Here is a 24,921-nt window from a genome sequence, read left to right as displayed (position 1 = left end):
CATTTCTTCACCCAATCAGTTAGGTGGGAAATGAATTAACAAGTGTGGGTTAGAACATCGATGTTAACAATAAAAGCTAGTACAGAAAACAATAATTTTTCAAGAAAAAAAGATGTTTACATCAGAACACCTTCGGTGTATTTCATGGTAGCCTGATCACGGGGGCTGTTGTCCAATAAGCTGGAAATTTCAGCAGCACACTCCAAAATGTGATTTTCTTTTAAGTACTTCTCAGTTGCTGACTTTGCCAGGTTGTTCAGCACTCTGCCTGCAGGGAATACATTTTGGCAAAGAAGATGATGCTTAAGGTTTTTGTTCCACAAAAGAGTTAAGATGTCAATAGGCAGAGCACTTAATATCATTGCTTCATCACCGACAATAACCAGGTTTTTTCTTAATAAATCAATGACTGGCCTACATTGCATGGGGACTGGTTTTCATACAATGATTGTGTGTGGACAGCCGTTGCAAGGCCAAAGAGCTAAGACAATGGATTGAAACTGAATTCTGAGACTGTTCTGCAAATAAATAGATCAGAAATTAAGTAAGAATATGGATGTGGTAAAACCAGCCGTCACTGTGGTGACCAAGTCCTACCGAAGGCAGCCAGTCTTGCAATAAGAAATAATTCATAAGTAATGAGCTATCCCTAGATACATACCGCCTTGGGAATGTACCTGCTGCAAAGGCCCCACCATTTTGTTCCTTTATTGAGAGTTATATATTCTGACGCTAATATAGACTCCTAAAATGCTGAAAAATGTTTTCTAAGCCATAATCTGTTAGGAAGAGAAAAAGCCATACCAGTGTTCCCAGAAGGTATTAGAACAGCACTGGTAGCAGGAAAGAAAAGCAGATTTAACTTCCTGCACTATGGAATTCAGTTGTAAGTATAAAGGATTACCACTACACTGCCAAGAAGCCTCTTTCCCATCATCGGTGGTATCTCATTCACTGCCCTGTGCCCACTGCACTCCACCCCACCTCCATCCAGGGCCTCACATCTTACACTTGGGCATCAGATGGGACAGCCATGAACTTGATCTCCCTGTGTCCCCTCTTACCCACCATGCAATCCAGGCAAAAAAAGTAATCTCAAAATAGAAATCAAACGATGTCAGGCCTACTCTAACTCCACGTAATAGCTTCCCCTCGTGGAGAATAAAATCCAAATTTCTGCCCAAGGCCCTACACAATTTGGACCCAGCTGCCTCCTGCCCTTTGCTCAGGGAGGCTCTTTCCATTGCCAACACAGGCCAAGACCCTCCCACCTCAGGGCCCCGCACAGGCTGTTCCCTCTGCCAGGACCATATGTCTCAACCAAAGAGGCCTGTGGACCTTTCAGAAGGGGACCCTCCACCTGCCTACGCTCTACCTGCATGTCGTTTGTGTCTTTCATTGCATTTATTCCAACCTGCAATTATTGTGTGTTATGTGTCACCTCCTTTAGAAGACAGAGTTGGTGACTGTCCTGTCCAGCAGAGCACCCTGGTGCACAGTAGGTGCTCAGGAAATAGTTCTTGAATGTGTCAGCTCCAGCCAGCCTGGAATCCGAGCCCATCCCCCTTCACCTGCTTGCTTGGGCCCTGAATCCCGGCCTGACCCTTGTCCAGGCTTCTCCCTCTCCCAGAACACTGGAACTACAGGGAATTCCCATCAAAGTTGCCACTAAGGACACTGGTCTATCCCCAAGCATCCCCTGCCAGCAGGACTCCACCCCTCCAGCTGGTTTGGACTCCTCAGGGAGCCACATTTGTCTGCACCAAGCCAAGGTCTGCTCAACTCCAAGGAGCTCTGCACTTTAGACTGCCCCGCCGGCTTTGGAAGGCCAGTCTCGGAACCCACCTGAGTGCACCTGGTTCCCACCCTGGTTTCCTCTGCTCACCAAGGTCCTACATGCCTATGACCAGCTCTGCCTGCATTAGGGTGCCTCAGAAGCTACACTCTGTATATTGAGGACTATAGCTTCATAAATGTCAACACTAGAAGAGATTCTGTACAGTGAGGAGTTACTGCAGACAGGCTTTAGGGTCTGATCAGCCTAGCTGGGACCCCTAGCTCCAGACCTGCTGGCTGTGAGAGCTAAAGTAGTTTAAGTTATTCTACCTGTCTGACCTTCAGTTTCCTCGTCTGTAAAATGGAGGTAGCAACACATACCACGTGAGGTACATTTGAGGATAAAAGATCATGAGCATAAAGTGCCTTACACATAATAAGCATTCAACAAATGAGAATTATTACTATAAAAATGGACTTACACATGAGATCTAGCAAGGGTAAAGAGCTTGCCCAAGGTGACCTTTGATCTTATAGGCATGGTGGTAGATTGCAGGAACTGCAGTAGCCCCCATGCCAACCTGTACCCCATTCCCCTTGGCAATGCCACTCCGCACTTCCTCCCATCAAGAGGTGGAGTCTCGTGCTCTCCCTTTGAATGAAGCCTGGTGACTCGCTTTGACCAACTGAATACAGCAGAAGAGGGTGTGTGCCAGGTCTGATCCTAGGTCTGTGCCTCCACACAGGCTTCTGCTCCCCCTCTCTTGGAATCCTGCGAGCCGCCAAGCAAACAGGCCCTGGGCATCCTCCTGGAGGATGAGGAACGCGGGGCCCAGCCACCCGTGTCACCAACCAGACAGCTAAGGGAAGCCCTCGTAGGCCAGCTGATCTCAGGCACTGACACGAGTCCAACCTTAATCTGCCGAGCCCACCCTGGACCAGCGGAATCCCCCAGCCAACCCACAGGCCTCTGGGCAATAGTAAGTAGCTGTTGTTCGAATGGCTGCCTTTCGGGCTGGCTTGTTATACAACAAGAGCAAATTAACGCAGCCATTTAAATACAGCATAAGTCTAGAATCCTTTAGTTTAGCCTGACTGCAAATCAGTGGGTCAAAAATGCTTAATATCTTCATTCAGTAAACATTCTTCGTCTCTGCTCTACCAGTGGTACCACAGGGCCTCAGGCATCAAATACCGGAGAATAAAAGGAGCGAGCTCCCGTGAGCACTGGACTGCATGCCAGGCACCATCCTGCGTGCGCCATGGTCTCCTACGAACACTTCTAGTCTCACAAGGATGCACAACAGGTACTCCTTTCATCCCTCCCTTATAAAAATGTGACCCAGAAAGGTTGAGTCATAGGTCTAAAGGCAAAGAGCCAGTAAGTGGAGAGGTGAGATTTAAACCCAGAACAGAGAGGTGAGATTTAAACTTCGGAGTCATGTGAACGGCTGGGCTGTCACACGAGGAGTGTTTACTGTTCACCCCTCACGTGCCCACCACAAAACTCACACCCAGCCCCCCTTTCTTGGTGGCTGGGACTAGCCCAGGAGCCCAACTCCGAAACACAATGGTTACCCCCTCTGCACCTGTCTGCCATACCTTTCTGCTTCACGAAGTCCTGGTTGTCTTTCATGTTGCTGGGTGAAAAATCCACCAGGTTGGACCACGCTTTCTGGAAATATTGGAAGCCCTCCTGAGTCATTCCTATTTCAAGGTAGAGTTCTCCAGTAGTGTTCTGTACTTCGAGAAGCATCTCTGTCAAGGACTGACTCTGTACAAAGTAGAAAGGACAGCACTGCTGAGGGGATCCAGACACCCACCCAAGAAAGGCCCATTTCATAATGTACTTGCAAAAGGAAGTGCGGAGTGGCATGCTTTATATCATTTCTTCTCTTAGGGAATTTAAATATTTATAAAATGATGTGAGATATTTATTGGGAAACATTATAAACTAAAAATAAATCTGGGGATATGTTTTAAGAGATTGTTATAACTTACAGCAATAAATATTTTTGGGGTACCTGGGTGGCTCAGTTGGGGTGAAGCATCTGCCTTCAGCTCAGGGCATGATCCCAGGGCCCAGGGATCCAGCCCGACATCGGGGAGCCTGCTCAGCGGGGAGCCTGCTTCTCCCTCTCCCTCTGCAATTCCCCCCCGCCACCAGCTTGTGCGCTCTCGCTCTCAGATAAATAAATAAAATCTTTAACAATAATAATAATAAATAAATATTTCTGAAGGTAAGAATAACATGACAATGTGTTCTGTATGTTAAAGTCCCAGGGGAGGTATTATCTAGAATTCAAATGAACACCTAAAAACACTATCTATGTGGGCCTTGAATTCAAGAGTGACCAGACATCTGTTAACATTACGCTTGACACATTTTTGCTTAGAGACTTGAGTGTAAATTCCCTTTACTGGTTCAGCATTATTTAGTTCAGGGGCACTTAAACTTCATTACTTTAAATCACTCCTGGGGCGCCTGGGTGGCTCAGTTGGTTAAGTGACTGCCTTCAGCTCAGGTCATGACCCTGGAGTCCCAGGATCAAGTCCCGCATAGGACTCCCTGCTCAGCAGGGGGTCTGCTTCTCCCTCTGACCCTCCCCCCTCTCACGTGCTCTCTCATTCTCTCTCTCTCTCAAATAAATAAATAAATCTTTTAAATCAATCAATCAATCAATCACACTTCTACCCAAACTTTTTCAACATGTTAAGAATCTATCAGTTGGTTATAATCTTTCAAATGTCCAGTGCAAGAAATGAATTAAAGACGAATTATCTTACTACTAATATCTCATTTCAAGAAACATAACATTAACAAGAATATGTCTGGAGTACATTTGGTAACTAATGAGGCCCTATTCAAATGAACCATCATCCTCGTTGGTTCTGTAATACTTCCTGCTATACCACGGTGTGAGCCCAGGGAAGGACCGACTGAGCCTGGCTGCTTGGTGTGAATTCTTTCTGTTCTGCACCTGCTGGAAGGGCTCCCCCCATGCCAACTAAACTTCTGCAGCTTGATGCAAGAGCTTTCCAATAGGTGTCTTGGAAACAGTTTACCTCTACTCAGAGATATGGATCTCCTCAGCCCTGGAGGCAGCCAGGTGTGGTGAGGAATCCCTGGGCCATAGGCCTGCAGCTCTTTCATGCATCCCTCATATGGATCTTTAAAGGTGCCCCTTCTCAACGGCTATCCTAGATCTCATCCTTACTGCTCACTCCTCCTATCCTCCACTTCCATGCTGACTATATTGACAAACCCTGAGAGACTGCCTTCAGAAACTGGTTCGGATCATGACTGGCTGCAAGTAACAGAAAACCCAAATTAATAGTGACTTGATTTCTCTCTCATGCAAAAGTCAGGAAGTGGGTGGCCTGGAGCTATAGATACACCACAGTGTCAGAGACTCAGATTCCTTTTATCTTGTTGCCTGACCTTGCCTGACCTCCATTCCCAAGGACACCTCTTGGTCTAAAATGGCTGCTCCATCTCCAGTCATCATATCCACGACCCAACCAGCAGGAAGGAGGAATAGGAGATCATCAGACTCTTCACTTCATGAAAACCTCTTAGAAGTTATCCATATCTCTCCCACTTAATCTCACCAGCCCAAACTCAGGCATGTGCTCATCTCTAACCCCAAGGAAAGCTGGGAAACGTAGTCTTCTTTCCAATCACTTGTGGGTCCAAATATTCAGGAGGGGGGCACATTACTTACTATGAAAGGGGCAATAGATCTTGGGAAATTACAGTCTGGTATACTTCATTTACCCTTTTCTTTTAAACTTCAAGTTAACAGTGTTTTCACCCATTTCCTTCCCTCCTGCCTTTCTCAGAGGAAAAGAAGCCCAACCTCCTTTACAAGGACCCACCCCTCCCTGAACTCTCAGAGTCCTGTCCCCCACACAGAGTTCCCACTGGCATTTCCAATCTGCCCATGTCCCTGGCTCCTTTCCTGCTCCACACAAACGTACATATCCTGGATCAAACCTCACCCAAAGCTGATAATATCCTGACTTTTCATCTTTCTCCTATTACTGACAAGCTTCTCAAACTAGTATCAATATGTGCTTGTTCTCCATTTCACTATCACACACTTGCCTCTTAAAGCCCTGCAGTTCGGTTTCTCCCACATCCACCCCCTTCCTTCTGACCCCCACTCACCTGACCTAGGGGCCTTCTTTTGGTCTTCATTTGTCCAGCCCCCTAAGCAGCACTCCTTCCTTGGTTTGGGGGAAACTATGATCCCCCAACCCTCCTTCAATCCCTTACTCCTTCACAAGCTCTTCTTTCCTTGTCTCCTTTTAGGTATAAATAACTTCCTAGGAACCAATTTCTATCCTCATTCAGAGGCCTTGTTTCCCTGTGTGTTTCAGCATTCACCTGTAAGTAGATGTTCCCCACCAAGTCTCTCTGCAGATTTCCAACCCTACCTTTCCTCCAGCTGGCTGTAGACTCCACTTGGATATCTTTCCCCAACTGCAAACTCAGTAGTTGAAACATTTAAAATTCATTATTTCCTCTCCAAATCAGCTTCCTCTCTGGATTTCTCCATGCCTGTCAACTAGACTCAAGTCCTCAGAGTCTCCTTGAGTCCTCCCCGTGTCCTGGCCACATTTCCAGTCAGACTGAGTGGGGCAGAAGCCTCAGGGAGGGGGACAGTTCCTGAGCCCCCACCAAACCACTGGGGTCCTGCTACCCTTGAGTCTCACTGCCCGCGTTGCCAGAAGTACTCATCGGCATGGCAAATGCAGTGGTCTGTTGTCAAGCTTCCTCCTTATCAAAACACGTCTTTTATTCTCCTCTAACTCCAGACTATCCACTTCTTGAGGGCAGAGACCCCACAATCCAAGCATGGAGCTTTGTGGGCACTCAGTAAATATGTTTATATTTCACAGTGATTGTGTAGCAGAGTTTCATTCTTAGGTCACGGTCTGCACTAGCCATGACCTATGGGCCACTGACTGAGCTAAGCACTTGCTAGGCATGACTTCAGTGGATATTTACAGAAACGCTACGAAATAGGGATTATTGCTCTTCTATTGCAGGTGGGGAAACTGAGGCTCCTTGGGGTTCTATAAATCACCCAAGCCCGCATGGTAGCAAGGAGGAGAGCAAGGGTGTCCCACCCAGACCTCCTATCTCCAAAGCTCTGCTCTGTACATTTAACAAGTAAGTTTCTGACACATAACCAGAGGCCCCCTCACAAAAGTATTTTTTGGTTTTCCAGCTGCCTGCCGCACCGACTATGAAACTAGAGTGGGGAGAGCTATGAGACCTACTTTTTTAACAGACGTACCAATTAAATCAGCTTCTCAACCTGAGCACCACAGACATTTGGGGCAGGCTAGCTCTGTGCTGTGTGTGTCTCGTGGAGGGAGGGGGTGTCCTACCCATGCGGAGTGTGTAGCAAGCAGTACACCTTGCTTCTACCCACCTGATGCCAGGGGCAACACCCCCCAAGTTGTGACACCCCAAAATGGCTCCAGTGTTGCCAAGTACCCCTTGGGGGACAAAACTGCCTCCCAGTTGAAAACCACTGCGTTAAAATTCTTAAATGACCTAAGCTGAAGAAATTACACAACTGTGCATACACACAGAACGCATTCATCCCAGATAACAAGCTCCTTCCCCTTGAGAATGTTAGGCATCTTTTTTGAAGAAGTTGTTATTGCCAAAATAGTTTTAGAACTGCTCTTTTGGAAGTTCCTTCAGAGCCTAAAGAAAATTCTTTTAACGGTCTCCATGGTGGCTAGTCCCAAAGCACTGTTGCAAAAATATTTTGAGAGCAGAATCATAAGATTGATGCCTCCCAGAGGAGTGCTCTGAAGAGGGAAATTTTCTTTGAATGTCTAAGCTCTGGCATGCCTCCCATGAAGCTGTCTTATCCTTCCGTGACCGTGTATCTGACAGGCTCTGCTTCATCACTGTTCTGCATCTGGCCAATGTCTTCCAGCTAGATGGGGAGCTCCCTGAGGGCAGGAACTGTGCCTGCCTCACTCACTGCTACCATTCCAACTCCCAGCACAGTGCTCAGGCTAGGCAAGGCCCTCAGTGAGTGTCAGCCGAGTGGATGAATGAGTGAATGACTAAGTGAATGACTGGAACCAGGCACTCAGTGATTACCTAATAAAATAACTGGTACTCTCCAGACAGACACCTGTCAGTGATGAACATCTGGACCTCATGGAAAAAAAAAAATGGGGGGCGCAGGGGGAAATTCCACAAGCATAATAAGAGAGCAAAGAATCACTGGACTCCACTCCCTGGAAGATGAAAGAGTGGCCAAGATAGCTTAAATCGAGCTGTCTTATTATTTCTAACCTAGGCCTCAGGGACTTTATAAGCCACAGACAGAAATAACAAAATAGCTACCAGTTCTTAAGATCTCACTGTGGGCCACACAGTGTGCGAAGTACCTTGTGTACTTTCTTACTCGACCCTGTTAACAACCCCTTGAGACAGAAACGAGAATCCTCAACAGAGTCAGAGAGGTTAAAATTCTCACCAAGGTCACACAGCAGTGAGTGCCAAAGCACTTTAAATCTGGGTCAGCCTGAAAACATCCCACACTCTATTCACTACTCTGTGCTGCTTTCTAAGGACATGAAGTATTTGCAAATTCAAATTGATTCACTGATCCATTTATTAGGCACCTGTAGGTTGTAATATGTCGTGGAAGACACAAAAATTGGTAAATAAGCATGGTCTCCACCATGAGGAGACTTGCCATGTTAAGTCTTATTAATCTCTTTAAATAGAATTCTTTCTATAAAGGTGTGTGTTGATGGAAGCAGAGGCATGTTTTATAAAAATGTGAAGGTCTTTGTTTTAAAATAAAAACAGCTTTGTCTTGGGTTATACTATTCTTGATCTACAAATGCTACTGAAATCAGTAAAAATTTATAAATTTTTAAAAGGCCAGTTAAATGTCCTCATACACACATAGTTATGTATTATGAGTAAAACTTTCATTGTATTCAACAAAGCCAAAACTTAATATTTCAGAAAAAGTAAATCAATATAGAGACAAGATAATCAACCTTCCCCAACATTTTTGTGAAAATTATAACCATAAAACCATAACCAAGTCCTTAACCTGTCTTTTATTAGTTCATTTCAACCCACTACTCTAGTCCTTTTTTGCTTTTTTTTTTTTTTAAGATCTTATTTATTTATTTGGCAGAGAGAGACACAGAGAGAGAGGGAACACAAGCAGGGGGAGTGGGAGAGGGAGAAGCAGGCTTCCTGCCGAGCAGGGAGCCCGATGCGGGGCTCGATCCCAGGACCCTGGGATCATGACCTGAGCCGAAGACAGACACTTAACCGACTGAGCCACCCGGGTGCCCCTCCTTTTTTTTGCTCTATCAACATTCCTTTTTTCCTCAAAAATCGCACCTCTTGGTATTCATACCTTCAAAAATGGCTCCATCTATCTACTACTCGTTGGCATTCATCTACAGTTTGGGGTATGGATTAAAGTCAGCTTCCTCTCTGATTAACATAATTAATTATTCGTTTTATTATTAATTCCTCTCTTTGTGGATGAAATTATAAAGGAACAAAGGTAAATGATATCTGAAAATATCTAACATGAAACGAATAGCATTTGAAGGATTTAAAGTGATTTTCCACTTTACCTGCGCTAGCATATTCTCGACACTCAAGAACAACTCTTCTGCTTCTCTGGTCTTGCCCATAAGCTTCAGAAGTTTTGCAATAAAGAAAATTAATCGGCATTTGTCAGTGGTGGTAACCTCAAAAAGCCTGCATTCCAGCACTAGATTGAAAAGAAAGGTAAATAACCCTAAATAAAGCATATTTGGAAAGGAACAAAGAGTACCCATCACTTAATCTTGATACAGGAGTTATAAATACATTATCCTCATTTCTGTATTTCTCTCTCAAGGGATTAGCATTTTGCTTTTATTAGCACTTACATACATTACCAAGTATTTCAAACAATGACATGAAAAATAACTCGAATGCTTTTAAATAATCTTGCTATGTAGATATTAAAAACCAGAGAGTCAAAGGAGCATTTCTATAGCACAGTCCACATATTATTGTAATTTGTATTTGGGGGTGATTTTCAGGTAAGAATAAAAAGGTGTTTAAATTACTTACACAATTCTGCCCTCTGTTGCAACTATCTTGAATTACTGGCTTTACCAGAAGGAGTAAAATGTGAAAAGAACCAAATAAGGAACATGCCTTGCCTCTGCGCATGTGTGCGTGTGTGCGTGTGTGTTTTACACCCTCCCATACACAAATGAAAATACATAAAATTTTTGAACTTGAAGACCCAATTAAATATATGGTACTGCAAAGTCATCATTTCCAAATTTTTTCCCCAACATTCCAGCATCTGAACTTCTACATTTGACCAGTGTTTCATTTCAAAGTATTGCATCTACTGTATTAGACACAAACACATCCCGTGTTCTTCGTCTGTTCCATTGCCCCTACGGTAGGCCACCCAGACACTGACTACACTCCTGCTTTCTTTCGGCCAGCTTTTCCAGGGATCACCATTTGTACACAGAATAAATATGTATTGAGCATCTACTGTCTGTCAGGCAGCATTCTAGGCTCTCAACACCAAGCACAGCAGATGAGGCTGTATCTCCCAGCATGGGAGAGAGGCCAAAAGGCTCTGAACCATAGCTGTAGTGCTTCAGGTCCAAGAGCAAAAACTAAATGAGAGCCAAGGAAGAGACAGCTCTAAAGAGAGTCCAAGACTCTCATCCACAGCGGCCATCCAAGCAAAGGGACCTAAGGTGGGCGTAAGAACTGAGGGGTCGGGGCGCCCGGGTGGCACAGTCGGTTAAGCATCTGCCTTCGGCTCAGGTCATGATCTCGGGGTCCTGGGATCGAGCCCCACATTGGGCTCTCTGCTCAGCGGGGAGCCTGCTTCTCCCTCTCCCTCTGCCTCTGTCCCTGCTTATGCTCTCTTGCTCTCTCTCAAATAAATAAATAAAATCTAAAAAAAAAAAAAGAACTGAGGGGTCAATCCAAGCAACAAAGGAATCTAAGAACTATAAGCAGCTGCTTAGAGCAGGCAGGCCGAGGGTGGTCTGGACAAAGAGCTGAGGGATGGGCCCCTGCTTGGGGGAGAGGGGGCGGGGGGGGAGGAGTTGTAAATTCCACAAGTATTTTTGGGCCCAGATTCCTGTCAAGGGCTCGGGTTGGAATGGACAATATCCATTCACTATGTTTAATACTCAATTCAACAATCTCATGTGATCCAACAAAACTTCATTCATGAATCCTTCCTGCCACTGACCACATTCCTCATGTGCATTCACTTAGCACCAACATGTAGTTTGAACGGACAAGGAAATAATTTTTCTCATGATAAAACTAATATGTGTACACTACAGAAAAATTGAAAAATATAGAAAAGTACAAAGAAAAATAAAAACCACTCATAACTGCATCATTCGAAGATAACCTGCATTCACATATTGCCGTATGTATCTCTGATCTTTTGCATGTACCCACAATCATTTTTTTAAAAAAATAAAATTGGGATCATCCAGGCGCCTGGGTGGCTCAGTTGGTTAAGCGACTGCCTTCGGCTCAGGTCATGATCCTGGAGTTCCTGGATCGAGTCCCGCATCGGGCTCCCTGCTCCTTGGGAGCCTGCTTCTCCCTCTGACCCTCCCCCCTCTCATGTGCTCTCTCATTCTCTCTCTCTCAAATAAATTTAAAAAAAAAATTGGGATCATCCTACATTATGTTTATCTTTTTTAAGTTAATGGGCTTTTTATTGGGGAAGGAAAAAAAAAAAAAAAAGACTAGCATTTACAACTTGGAATGGCCGTAAATTGCAATCTCTTGAACGGCAGTGTTGATGGTTGTGCGGAAGTCCACGGCCACAGCCTACTCTGCTGGCTCCAAGTCAGGCTTCAGAAAGTTTTGAAAACAGTCCACAGATGCTCCCTTGATAAAGGTTTCTTTTTAAAAATCTGTGTGAATGGTGACAGCCTGACACCCATTTCGCTCTAGTACAACGTGGACAACGCTACACCAACACACGCAGCTTGCCACGAGGAGGAGCGTCGTTGCCGCCATGGGTGGGGGCACCCGGAAGTATGAGAGGGCCGTCCTGCTGGGGGGGGGAGGGGGCCACGTCTAGACAGTTTATCCTTCACCCGTTTTTCTGCGCGGCATCCTGAGGTAAGCCAAATTTTAAATGTTTGTTTTCAGTAAACGAGCTGTGGCGATTTATACTAACAAACTGAACTAGAACCCATTCGACTAGGTTTCAAATTTGTTTTTCCATTTTTTGTTTTTAATACAAATGCCTGACCGGGCTCCCTTGTCAAGCCACGTGCATGGAAGACGGGCCATGGCCAGCCCAACGTATTAATCACTAGCCAATGGGACTGCAAGTAGTCCACGAAGTGCTTCCTTATCATTAAGGTAGTGTAAGTGTTTCTATCGTAAAACTGATGCGTAGCTTGATCTTTAGGGGACGGGACCACCAACCCATACATGCAGATTTTGTGCGTGTGGACAGAAGGTACTTTTGACGTTCAGTTTTGTTATATAGAAACAGAATGAGTAAATGAACTTTTTTTTTTTCTCAAGAGTTAAGTAAAAGATGCAATTTGATTCTTCCGGGGGTGGGGCGGGGGGTAAGGAGTTGAAAGTAGGTCCTCATTCTGTAGTCATCATCTGTACGAATTCTTCATTGCTGACTTGTCCGTCTCCATCAATACCTGCTTCTCTGATCATTTCATCTCCTTCTTTATCTGTTTTTCTCCTAAGTTGGTCATGAATGACGTAGCTCCGCCGCGCTGACGTAACCAGTGCCATCCTTGTCAAAGACTCGGAATGCTTTGAGAATTTCTTCTTCACTGTGGCTTTCGTTTTTCTAGCCAACATAGTCAGAAATTCTGGGAAGTCAATGGTGCCATTACCGTCAGCATCCACCTCGTTGATCATATCCTGCAATTCGGCTTCTGTTGGGTTCTGGCCCAGTGACCTCATGACAGTTCCAAGTTCCTTTGTTGTGATGGTGCCATGGCCATCTTTGTCAAATAAGGAGAAAGCTTCCTTGAGTTCAGCGGTCTGTTCTTCGGTCAGCTGATCAGCCATGGTGTGAGCGAAGGGAGGAAGCGCAGAGGAAGCAAGGCTGGAGGGGGGGTGGGGCTGGCACCAGCCCAGGGGCTGTGTGGGCAGGGGTATCCCCTCAGCACTGTGACGCCGCCACCACCCTACTGAGGAAGGGCACCCTGCCACCAGGCTCCCAGCACCACTCCACGTTATGTTTAATACCTGCTTCTTCGTTTCCATATTCAACAAATATTTATGTGTCAGCACAGTGCTAGATATCGAATATATACTGAACACAATATTCACGGTTCCTGCCCTCATGGAGCTTATAGTCTACCGAAAAATATATTGTATTAGAATATTTTTCCATATCTTTAAAAATTGAGAACGCATGTACTTACCATTGGTCTGTATTCCATTTTACAGATTACCCTTAGTCAATTTTTCACTATGTATTAAATTTTTTTATTTACATACAATTTTTATTTAATATTTATTTATTAAATGTTATTTAGTGTGAATCGTCGGCAGAAATCTTTTTAAACATCCCTGATTATTTCCTTAGAGCAACTGTTAAATTGAATAAGCCACAGGATATTAATATTTTTAAGACTTTGGGTGCCTGGGTGGCTCAGTCGTTAAGCATCTGCCTTCAGCTCAGGTCATGATCCCAGGGTCCTGGGATCGAGTCCCACATCAGGCTCCCTGCTCGGCAGGAAGCCTGCTTCTCCCTCTCCCACTCCCCCTGCTTGTGTTCCTGCTCTCGCTATCTCTCTCTCTGTCAAATAAATAAATAAAAATCTTTAAAAAAAATATTTTTAAGACTTTGAATATATATTGCCAAATTGCTCCCCAGAAAGACTGTCCCAATATAAACTCTTACTGTAGCATGTAAAAGTACCTATTTCCCCACACCTTTACCAACATTATTATTTTTATTTTTTATTTTATTTTTTTAGATTTTTTTTTCTTATTTTTAAGTAATCTCTACACCCAACGTGGGGCTCCAACTTCCAACCCTGAGAGCAAGAGTCACATGCTCTACCGACTGAGCCAGCCAGATGCCCCCATTATTTAATGTCTTTAAAATTCACTACCAAAAAAATAATTGCACATCTGGTACCTGAAAAACAGCATCTTGGTTTAATTTGCATTTCTTTGATTATTAGCAAAATAGAATATAGTAATGTATTTATTAAAAACATGTTCATCAACTCTAAGATGCCATCAACTGCAAGATGCATCCCTATTTCAGAAATGTTAAGTTTGGGGCAAGCCTACTTCTTAGAACCAATGAAATCCAGTATTTATTCTTTAGTGAACTCATTCCTCTAACAACCACTTCCAGGGCACTGTGAGTACCTGCTGTGGGCCAGGCACTGTCCTGGGTGCAGGAGATAAAGGATGAGTCCAAACAGACCTGGGCCCCGCCAGCTAGGCTGTCAGAATGGCGAGGAAGATAGATTATCACAGAATCATACAAATGAATATAAATTCAAACATGAAAAGAACCACGAAAGAGTTGGTGATATGAACTGTGGAAGATTTCTCCATAGAAATGACAATTGAGCTGAGAGTTTAAAAAAGAGTAGAAGGTATTGAGGCAAAATGAGGGAGAGACAGTGTGGGAATTCTGGAGAGAGGAAGAGCATGTGCAAAGGCTCTGGGCAGGAAAAAGCAAGGTGCTTAGAGAACTGAAAGATGGGGACTGAAGAGCAGAGAGAGCAAGGTGTTTGGTTCCAGATCAGGGTGGAGACATAGGAAGGGGCCATTCAGCAGCCACACCATGCCTGGTGCTTGCTGCAGGCACTGGGAATACAGCAATGAACACGAGAGACAGAGTCCTTCTTTCATGGAACTTACATTCCAGCAGCTGAGAGGGTCGGAGGGCAACAGGGAGCAGAGATAGACAAAAAAAAAAAAACAAACAAACAAATAAATAAACAAGACAAAATCAGGTAGAGGTGAAAGGTATGCAAAGAATTAAAACGCGTTGACAAGATAGAGAATGACTAGGTATAACATCAGACTGGGGAGGCCACTCTGAGAAAGTGACACTTCAGCTGAGATCTAAATAACTAGAAAGAACTGGTACTATTAAAATATGAGTGGGAAGAACATTCCTGGCAAAGGGAACAGCTGGTGCCAAGACCCAAAGGCAGAATACACTTGAAAGAAGGTCAGAGGGGCTGGCATCTAGAGGCCAAGAGGAAGAATCTTATAAAATGACACTACATAGGCATGCAGAGGTCAGATTATACAAAGGATTGTAAATTAAGCTGAGGAGTTCAGATTTTAGTATAAGTGCAAACAGCAAGTGTCTGGAATGATCTTAATCTGGAAAGTGACATGATCTGGTCTACATTCTTAAAAGCTCATTCTGGCTACTAAGCAGACAGTTGACTTTATGGGAAAAAAAAAATTAAAGTAGGAAAGCCAGTTAGGAGGCTGTGATGATGGGCCAGGTGAGAGGTGATGGTCGTGGGGCTCACGAGAGTGATGCTGGTGACAAGCTGAGGTTAGGATGTTCCCTCTCACCACTCCTATTCAACATCACAGTGGGAGTCCTAGCTAGTGCAGTAAGAAAAGGAAATAAACAGTGTACATATTGGGAAGGAAGAAATAAAACTGTTTCTGTTCACAAACGATACGCTTATCTATGTAGAAAATCCCAAAGAATCAACAAAAAATTCTTAGAACTAATAAGCAATTATAACAAGGTTACAGGATACAAGGTTAATATACGAAAGCCAGGGGCGCCTGGGTGGCTCAGTCGTTGGGCGTCTGCCTTCGGCTCAGGTCATGATCCCGGGGTCCTGGGATCGGGCCCCACGTCGGGCTCTCTGCTCGGTGGGAGGCCTCCTTCTCCCTCTCCTACCTGCCCTGCTTGTGTTCCTGCTCTTGCTATCTCTCTGTCAAATAAATAAATTTTTAAAAAACACCTTAAAAAAATATATACAAAAGCCAATTGCTTTCCTAATACTGGCAGTGAACAATCAGAATCGGAAATTTAGAACACAATGCCATTTATAATAGCACCCCAGAAATGAGAAGCTTAGGCATAAATCTAACAGAACATGTACTTGATCTATATGCAGAAAACCACAAAACTCTGATGAAGGATATCAAAGAATATCTAAATAAACTGAGAGAGGTTCTGTGTTGATGGACTGGAAAACTCAACATTGTTAAGATGCTTGACCTATAGATTCAATGCAATCCCAATAAAAATCTTCCATAGATGTCCAACCAATCTTTGACAAAGTAGTAAAGACAATTCAATGGAGAAAGTCTTGTTGATAAATTGTTCTGGAACAATTGAACATTCATATGCAAAAAAAAATGAATCTAGACATTACACCTTTTACAAAACACTTAGTCAAAATGGATCATAGCCCTAAATATAAAATGAAATACTATAAAAGTTTTAGAAGGAAATAGAAAAAAAAACCTATGTGACCTTGTGTTTTGGTGATGATTTATTAAATAAAACACAAAAAGCACAACACATGAAAGAAAATACTGATTAAGTTAGATCTTATTAAAATTAAAAACTTGTGCTCTATGAAAGGTACCATTAAGAGAATGGAAAGACAAGCCACAGATTGGGAGAAAATTTTTATAAGATATACATCTGATAAAGGACATCTATCCAAGAGAACTCTAAAAATTCAACAATACGATATGTAAAGATACTCAACATTATTTGTCCTTAGGGAATTGCAAATTAAAACAAGAAGATATCACAGCAACCTATTAGAATGGCTAATATAAAAATTTTTAAAAAACTAACAATACTAAATGCCAGTGAGGACAGACAACAACAGAAACTCTCATGCATTGTTGGTGGGAATGCAAAATGGTACGGTCCCTTTGGAAGGCAGTTTGGCAGTTTCTTAACAAAGCTAAATAAACATAGTCATACCACACATTTGGGCAATCAGGCTTCTAGGTATTTACCCAACTGATTTAAAAACTTGCATGCAAATGTTTACAGCAGCTTTACTCATAATCATCAAAAGCTGGAAGTAACCAAAATGTCCTTCAATAAGCAAGGGGATAAACTGGCATATTCATACATTGGAATATTATTCAGCAATAAAAAGAAATGAGATACCAAGCAATAAAAAGATATGGAGGCAGCTTAAATGTGTATTACTGATCTTCACAACTGCGTGCGGCAGCTCTGACAGCTTAAAAAAGGGCATTGGTGGTGGAGGTGGACAAGGAGACAAGTTTGGGAAACATTTAGGAAGTAAAAAATGTCACGACTCAGTGATGAAATGTATTTGGGGAGGGCGTATAGGACAGAAAAGTGTCAAGGATTACTCCAACATGGTAAATTGAGAGTTCCTGGAAGAGAACCTGATTTTAGGGGGATGTTGTGAGTTCAGTTTTAGAGGCGTCGGGTCTGAGCAGCTTTGGAGACATCATCCAGTTAAGTTGGATATACGGATCTCTGGCTCAGAGGATAAATGTGGCTAGAGAAATAAATGTGGGAATCGTGTACATGGACAATCACTGAAGCCACAGACATTCATAATATGCTTAGGGTGAAATTAGACATGAGAAGGAAAGAACCATAAGGAACTCAAACACTTAGAAGCCAGGTAGAAGAAGGGGAATTAACAAAAGAGACAGAAAGGGAGGAGCCAGAGAGATGGAAGATGAACCAGGCGAGTGTGTGTCAGCAAAGTCAAGAGACCAAAATGTTTGGAAGGGAAGGGCACCATCAAAAATACCCATGGACACTAAGAAGTAAAGTCAGACAAGAACTGAAAATGTTCTTTGGATGGCCTGCTCATGATCTTGCCTATTTTTATTGAAGTGCTCATTATTTTCTTATTTAAGAGCATTTTACTTATTAAAAATATCAATCCTTTGCCTGCCATGTATGTTAGAAATATTTTTCCCAGTTATCACTGGTCTTGTAACTGTGTTTCTAATTTTCTGAGTTGTGTTGTTTTGTTTTACATGTAGTAATTTCACGTGTTTAGACAGATTTACCAATTATTTTCTTTGTGATTTACTCTTTTGCTTTCTTGCTTAGACTCACTGACATTTTCTTATAGCTTTTTTAATATAAAATTTCATTTCTTTACATTTAACTCTAATTGTTCTGGAATATATTCTGGTATAATGGTTCAGGTGACTTAACTTTACCAAATAATGAACCATTATCACAGCACTATATATTCCATGATCCTCCTTATCTGAAAAGCTTCTATCACTTTTTATTTATTTATTTATTTATTTATTTGAGGGGGAGAGAGAGAGAGCGAGCATGAGCCAGGGGAGGGGCCGAGGGAAAAGTAGGCTCCCCACCGAGCAGGGAGCCCAACGTGGGGCTCAATCCCAGGACCCCGGGGATCATGACCTGATCCCAAGGCAGACGCTTAACCAACTGAGCCACCCAGGTGCCCCTAATATTTTATATTTATAGCTGAGTCTATAGCTGAGCTTTCTATTTCATTCCACTGAGCTATTTTTGCTCACAGTAGTATTTTTTAAATTATTATAGCTTCATAACATGTTTAAATAAGTTGATATTCAAATTGTTCTATTTTAAACTCTTACTCTCAGATATTTTTTCTCCAAGAACTTTCAAATCATTTTGAAAATTTAGAAATGTTTTAATCCCACTGGGATTTCATTTAGAATTGTTTTATATACATAAGTCAATTGTGGAAGAACTGATAGCTTTACAACCTTGAGTTGCCCCATCCAAGAATATGGTATTTCTGCCTATATACTAGAATTTTATTTTCTATAATTCTAAAGCTGTTTTATAAAAATAAAGATCCTACACATTTCTTGTTATTTATTCTTAGATATTTCATATTTTCCGTGGCCATTGAAAATTGCATCTTTTGTTCTTTTAATTTTTCTGTAGAGCTATTTTTAAAATTGTTTTTAATAGGGCTCCTGGGTGGCTCCGTCAGTCTTCAGCTCAGGTCATGATCCTGGGATGCTGGGATTAAGCCCTGAGTTGGGCTCCCTGCTCTGCAGGGAGCCTGCTTCTCCCTCTCCCTCTGCCCCTCTCCCTGCTTATTCTCTCTCTCCCTCTCTCTCTCTGTCTGTCAAATAAATAAATAAAATCTTTAAAAGTTTTTTTAAATAAAATTGTTTTTAATAAACCATTTTGTTCCATTTATCTAAAATATTTAGAAGTTTCCAAAGGTATCAAGGGCTAAACATCATATGTTAGTTATGAAAAGCTGATACTGTCTCATTTACTACAACCTTCAGACAAGGTTGTAATGCATTTACCCTTTGCTCTAGTAAGAAAGCCTGCCCCTTAAAAGCAAAATGATTCTCCCCAACCCACCACATCTGCCACCTGGTGGGTAGCCAGTCATCTGTCAAGATGGAGCCATGCTGGGACCCATCCTTCTGCCACATCTGTTTATAGTCTGTCTCTTCTGGTGTTTGACTTAGTCTAAAAATGCAAGTGCAGCCAGAAATAGATTTTCTTCACTTTGATGTGACCTAAGACTCCAGTCAAAACCAAGCTTATCATGTCACAGATAATCTATAAAAATTGGCCCATCCCCACCAAAGTTGTCCTGTAGGCTCAAAGCCTCCCTACTGGCCGTCAGTCAGAGATGTAACTTGCCCACATGCATCCCGCCAGGAGGGGCAAACCCGGGCGGCAAGTGGACAGGCAGGAAGCACCTGGGGAGAAGCGATTTCCAGACACAGAACTGAGCATCTTTTCCACCAACCTAACAAGTTAGGGTTCTGGTTCTCATCACAGCCACCAGGGGGCGCCAAACCACAGAGTCCGGCAGCTGGCGCCCTAAGCCTGGCGGGGCGTGCATTCGGGTCCTGGGTCCTGAGCTGCAGCACGGCCTCCTGGAGCAGGAAGAGACCTCACACACTCCTCCCCCCCCCCCCCCCCCCCCCCCCGGCTGATGAGCCTGCGCAGGCTCTCTTGTACTTGTACTGGACTTGCTCAGATCTTCAGGGTCGTCACTCTCCCCGACTCACGGTCCTCAAACATGCTGTCCCCTCAGCCCTTTGTCCCATGAGCTCTCACTCATCCTCCAAGTCTCAGATGAAATGTCACTTAGTCAAGGTCCCGCTCCTTCAGGCTGAACTTCTCAGGAGTGTCTGTGTTACGCTCCACCATCTGCTCCAACAAGGCAGGAACCCTGTCTGTCCTGGGGGCCGCGGCACCCCAGGCATCTGGCACCAGTCACTCGGCAAATGCCGCTGAACTGATTCAGGGTATTAGTGGTAAATATTACAAGCGCGCCCCTCCGCCCAGACCTCTTTATGAGAAGGGAGGGCAGGGCTGAATTGGTAAAGCAACCCGTGACTGCAGACGATAAAACAGGATTTCTCGAGAACCCCTCTGAAAGAACATTCCAGTTTAAGGGCCTTGTCTCCGTAGCACCTTAGGAGGACCCATTGTCTCTGGGCTATGTGTGGCTTACATAAGCATGGTAGGGAAAACAATGTTTGGGGGGCCTGGGGGACCCAGACAGCCAGCCAGACCACTGGAATGCCTCCTGGGACTATTATACAGGATTCCTGCTATAATTAAACCTGTTCCAATGAATCTTCTACTGCTTTGGTGACAGGTCGTTGGTCTTGTGACTTCTACATTCAGCAATCCAAAAGGGGGAAAAGTGAACCTACACAGTCCCGGAGGGACTTCAGGAAGCCCCCCACAACCCCCGCCAAATGGCCATGGGCTGACTCTGCCAGCCAAGGTGGAGATTAAGACATGAAGGCGGACAGCAGCAACGTGCAGGGTGACTTGATCACAGCTTTCCTTTGTGAAGACTGATCAGACAGAGGGCATGAGGGTCTGGAGGCCCAGACAGAGAGGATGTGAGAGGCTGGATGGAAGTAAAATCTACAGGACTGGGCTGTGACAGGATGTGAGGGGTGAGGGGTGAGGAAGATGGAAGGTGTCAAAGGCAGTGATGGAGGCCAGGACTCCCTGCTAAGGAGCCCCCCAGGGCCCAGAGTGAGCCGAGACCAACCAGCAGATGATCATACAAACAGCATGTTTGCAGTATCGCAGAGAGCCGTACCGATTATCCAGCCTAATTCAAAGGGACACATTCTGAATTAGGCTCATTTACATCCAGAAAATCCTCACACACTGAAATGTTAGGTGATTTCCTCCCACTGTCAACCCCCAGCCCCCAGCCCTTTCCATCACCATAACAACCACGTTATGACAAGCAGCATGGCATCATCAGGAAGGACACTCACCCCCACAGAAGACCTCATCTTCTGTGGGTTAGCTGCCAGCTTCCTATGACACATAGTGCTCTCCTCGCACCATCTCCCACCCCCTATCTCCTTCCCACGCCCTACATCCCTAAGCACCGATACAATTCCAGATGCATCCTGGCTTTATTTAACACACTGGAATCCTCAGAGTATCGCTTGGGTCCTACCACTCGAAGGATTAGTGAATTGGAGAAATTCCAGAATTACATAATTCATACATGGTAGTAAGAATATCGACAGGGTGCCTGGGGGCGCTCAGTCAGTTAAGCATCTGACTCTTGATTTTGGCTCAGGTCACGATCTCAGGGTCAAGAGACTGAGCCCTGCATCAGGCTCCGTGCTCAGCGTGGAGTCAGCTTGAGATTCTCTCTCCTTTGCCCTCTGCCCCTCCCTCTACCTGTGTGCTCTCTCTCTCTCTCTCGCTACCTCTCAAGTAAATAAATAAATATTTTTTTAAAAAAAGAATACAGGTAAAGGCTACAAGGCTAAGGACCCAAAGGGATGCAGGAACAACATAGCCCAAATCCATCCCTAACTATCTGGGACATCTTGGGCAACTTAACTTCACCTCTCTGAGACTCAGTTTCCTTAGTTTCAACCAAGATATTAGTCATACTACAGAGATTTTATTAAAATTAAACAAAATACATATCAAGTATTTAACTTAGAGCCTGGCACATGACAAACGCTCAAAATCTGTTCTTATGATCACTAGGTGGTAAAACCATGGGAGCGAGGCTTCAGTTTTGAACTAGTTTTGAATGAGTTGGCCTCGTTCACCGATATATCAGCAGCGCCCAGTGAGTCCAGGGCCCAGGGAAGGTGCGCAGCTACTATTTGTTGAAAGAATGAATGAATGTTATTACTGTTTAAGAAGCCAGGAAATACAGGGAGAAAGAGACGCAGGCAAGGGGGCCTACTATGGAGAACAAAGGGAAGAAATACTGACCAGAGTGCTGTCCAAATCCAAGCCATTAGGCAGCACGTCGAAGGACAGCTGTCCCAACTTAGATGGGGGTCATCCTTGACAATAACTGCGCGTCTCCAGGATGCAGTGAGGGGCCCTGGGGGGCGGGGGGAGTTAGGGGCGCTGTGAGCAGACAGAGGGAGCACAGAAAGCAGCACAAGTGCGGAGGGAACATCTGAAATGATTCAGGGCTTGCACCTGTTTCGTTTGAACTGTCAGCTGGTCACTCAGGAAAGCCGTCGATGGAGCAACAACAGTGCCCGTGGCCCTCGGGAAGTGGGGCACATATGCAGACGCTCCAAAAGGAGGTCAAGGCTGGAACTACAGAAGGCGGAGAAGATGCTAGGAGTGCGGTTGAGGCCATGAGAAAATAGAGAGAGGAAGAATGCGAGGGACGGAGCCTCAGAAAACAGCCACAGCAAGAGACAAAAAGGAACTATCTCAAAACTAATGCTTTTCCGGGGCACCTGGGGGGCTCAGTCATTAGGCGTCTGCCTTTGGCTCAGGTCGTGGTCCCGGGGTCCTGGGATCGAGCCCCGCATCAGGCTCCCTGCTCAGCGGGAAGCCTGCTTCTCCCTCTCCCACTCCCCCTGCTTGTGTTCCCTCTCTCGCTGTGTCTCTCTCTGTCAAATGAATAAATAAAATATTTTTTTTAAAAAAAAACCTAACACTCTTTCTCCATTTCCTATCTTCGGAAACTGTTGGCTTAAGTTGTAGGTAGGAGTACTCAGAGAGGTCTGCTGGAATGACCAGAATTCTGTGGGGAAACAGGAGAACAGTAACTCTTGGCCACGTTACATCCCAGCAAAACGGACTAATGCACCATAGCGACTCATTGTACCTGAGAGGGTATGTCTCTTCTTCACTTTATGGCACTTATCGGCTTTAATCTTGGCCACCGTGAATAAATAGGCCCCAGCAGCATCGTATCCAACTTCTGCTAACACATTCCAGTAGTGGATGAGGTGCAGCCTTGTCCAGAAGCTTGGGTTTTGGATCTTTGATATAAAGTCTGTGATACTTGCAACACAAAGTATTAATGTAAGTCATTTTAGTATTTCATGTCTTGAAGGAAACTATTCTTCTATTTGCCCCATTCCATCAGCCTATTCATAAACTCCTTAACTACTATGACTTTGGTAGGTCACCAGATAAATGTGAGCCTGTCACTCTTAAGCAGTCAAAGCCATTGCCACTCATCTGTTCATGAGGCCGCCTCCTCCAGGCAGGCTCCCTGAATCTACCAGGCAGAGCAAGCCCCTCCCTCTCCCAAGCTTGCCGGCTCTGGGTCTTTGCTCTAGTGAAGCACTGACCCCCATGTGTAGCTCTTCTCTGGCTCCACATACTCCCCACTAGATAGAGCTGCATCTCATTCCCACCTGCATCCCCAGAGCCTACAAGAGCTGGGATTCAGAGTGAGTAGATGATACATGTTTGCCAAGGGGTACATAAGAGGACAAGAAGGAAGGGGGGGGGGACAGAGAGGGGTAGACAGGAGGGAAAAGAAAGAAAGGGAACGCAGGGTCTAGCAGGAGAATGTGGTCAGTTCTTTATCCTAGCCCATCTACAAGTCCTCCTGTCTCTGGAATCTTCCTAACTTTGAGAGGAAACCCTGTGGAGTCAAGAAGGGCAGGGAAGGGAACACTCTGAGAGCCAGATGATCAAACAGAGCAACACTAGGAATCCATCAGCCACAGAAGGGGATGCCAAATGAGGGGCCCGTCTGAAGGAATGAACAGGTGGTTGACCAAGTAAGTGAATGAATGTGCCCTGCTTAAGGGAAACGTGGGCATGTCAGCACAGTGCTTAGCAAAGGAAGGAAATCTGCTCAAACGCCACCATATAGAAAGGACGAGCCTTACCTGGGGCTTGAGAGGAAGCTGCACAAGTCCCCCCAGGAGCCGCTCATTTTCATGTGCCATGGCAGCTCCTCATACACTCTCCAGAAAGCCGTCTGCCGTTGGAAGAAACGGACTAAGACTCGGTGGAAATGTGTTTTCCTGTGATTCGTTGGATTCTGAAAGGTATATGGACTGCTTTCTCTGACAGGAGTGAGCACACCTATTGACAAATCAATTACAGTGGAATGCATCTGACTTCTTAGTATATGAATACACTATAGCAGATAACAGCTCTGTGGTCATAATTAGATACAATAAACAGGGAGGTTGGAAAAAACCCTGAAATATTAAAAATGTATCTTCTTATAAGTCCATCCGAATTTACCAAAGAATTAGTTACAGTTATGATCACTGACCCAGATTTTGAAAAGCTAGGGAGCATGCTCATTTTTCAGGCTCTCTTCCCCTCCCCCCAAGAAATGTGTGTAACCTACTTTTTTCTATTTTAAATATACATCATGGTTGCCACCTACATAAGCACTTTCAAATATGTGAGGACATGCAGTTTGGAGAAGTTAGTCTGCACCTGGGTCTCACAGAGGCCAAGGGGAAGCTGAGCAAACTAATGACAAATTGGACACTACAGCCAAGATTACTATATTTTCACCACCAGAGAAGTGATTCCAACAGATCATACTACCCAGAAACGAGCTCCTTAAAAACAAGACGGTTTTGTTGCATTAAAAGCTTAGAGATACTTATCCTTGAAAGGCAAAAAAGAAGTATATTAAATGTTCTGCTTGAAGCTTTTCCTCCAAGATGAATCACTCTGCTGGATGGCCCACCAAGCCCAGCTCTTCATAAGAGCCGTAATAGAAGGTGAGCCCATTGTTCTGCGTTTCCATTGGAATGAATTCCATGTTTTCTACATGCTTGGAGAGACTTCATGCTAGCTGGTGGCATGTAGAGTGATTCAGAAACCCATGGAAGAAGAAGGAAACTCCCCTCTTCCACTG

General features: G+C 44.3%; 1 protein-coding gene and 1 pseudogene across 1 annotated transcript in view; both read right to left on the bottom strand.

Annotated features, from left to right (window-relative positions):
- LOC110578184 (putative tetratricopeptide repeat protein 41) overlaps positions 1 to 24,921 on the bottom strand; it is a 61,220-nt gene that overhangs the window by 6,175 nt on the left and 30,124 nt on the right. The window contains exons 7-11 of the mRNA XM_044914716.1: positions 23,927 to 24,125; positions 22,906 to 23,084; positions 9,424 to 9,563; positions 3,379 to 3,550; positions 121 to 268 (exon numbers count right to left, since the gene is read on the bottom strand). Coding sequence (XP_044770651.1) covers positions 121 to 268; positions 3,379 to 3,550; positions 9,424 to 9,563; positions 22,906 to 23,084; positions 23,927 to 24,125 — 838 coding nt within the window. The remainder of the gene's footprint in view (positions 1 to 120; positions 269 to 3,378; positions 3,551 to 9,423; positions 9,564 to 22,905; positions 23,085 to 23,926; positions 24,126 to 24,921) is intronic.
- On the bottom strand, positions 12,449 to 12,889 carry LOC110577901 (annotated as a pseudogene).

This window comes from Neomonachus schauinslandi, chromosome 5, assembly GCF_002201575.2.
Source record: "Neomonachus schauinslandi chromosome 5, ASM220157v2, whole genome shotgun sequence".
NCBI lineage: Eukaryota > Metazoa > Chordata > Mammalia > Carnivora > Phocidae > Neomonachus > Neomonachus schauinslandi.
This window is presented reverse-complemented; position numbering and strand designations above follow the sequence as displayed.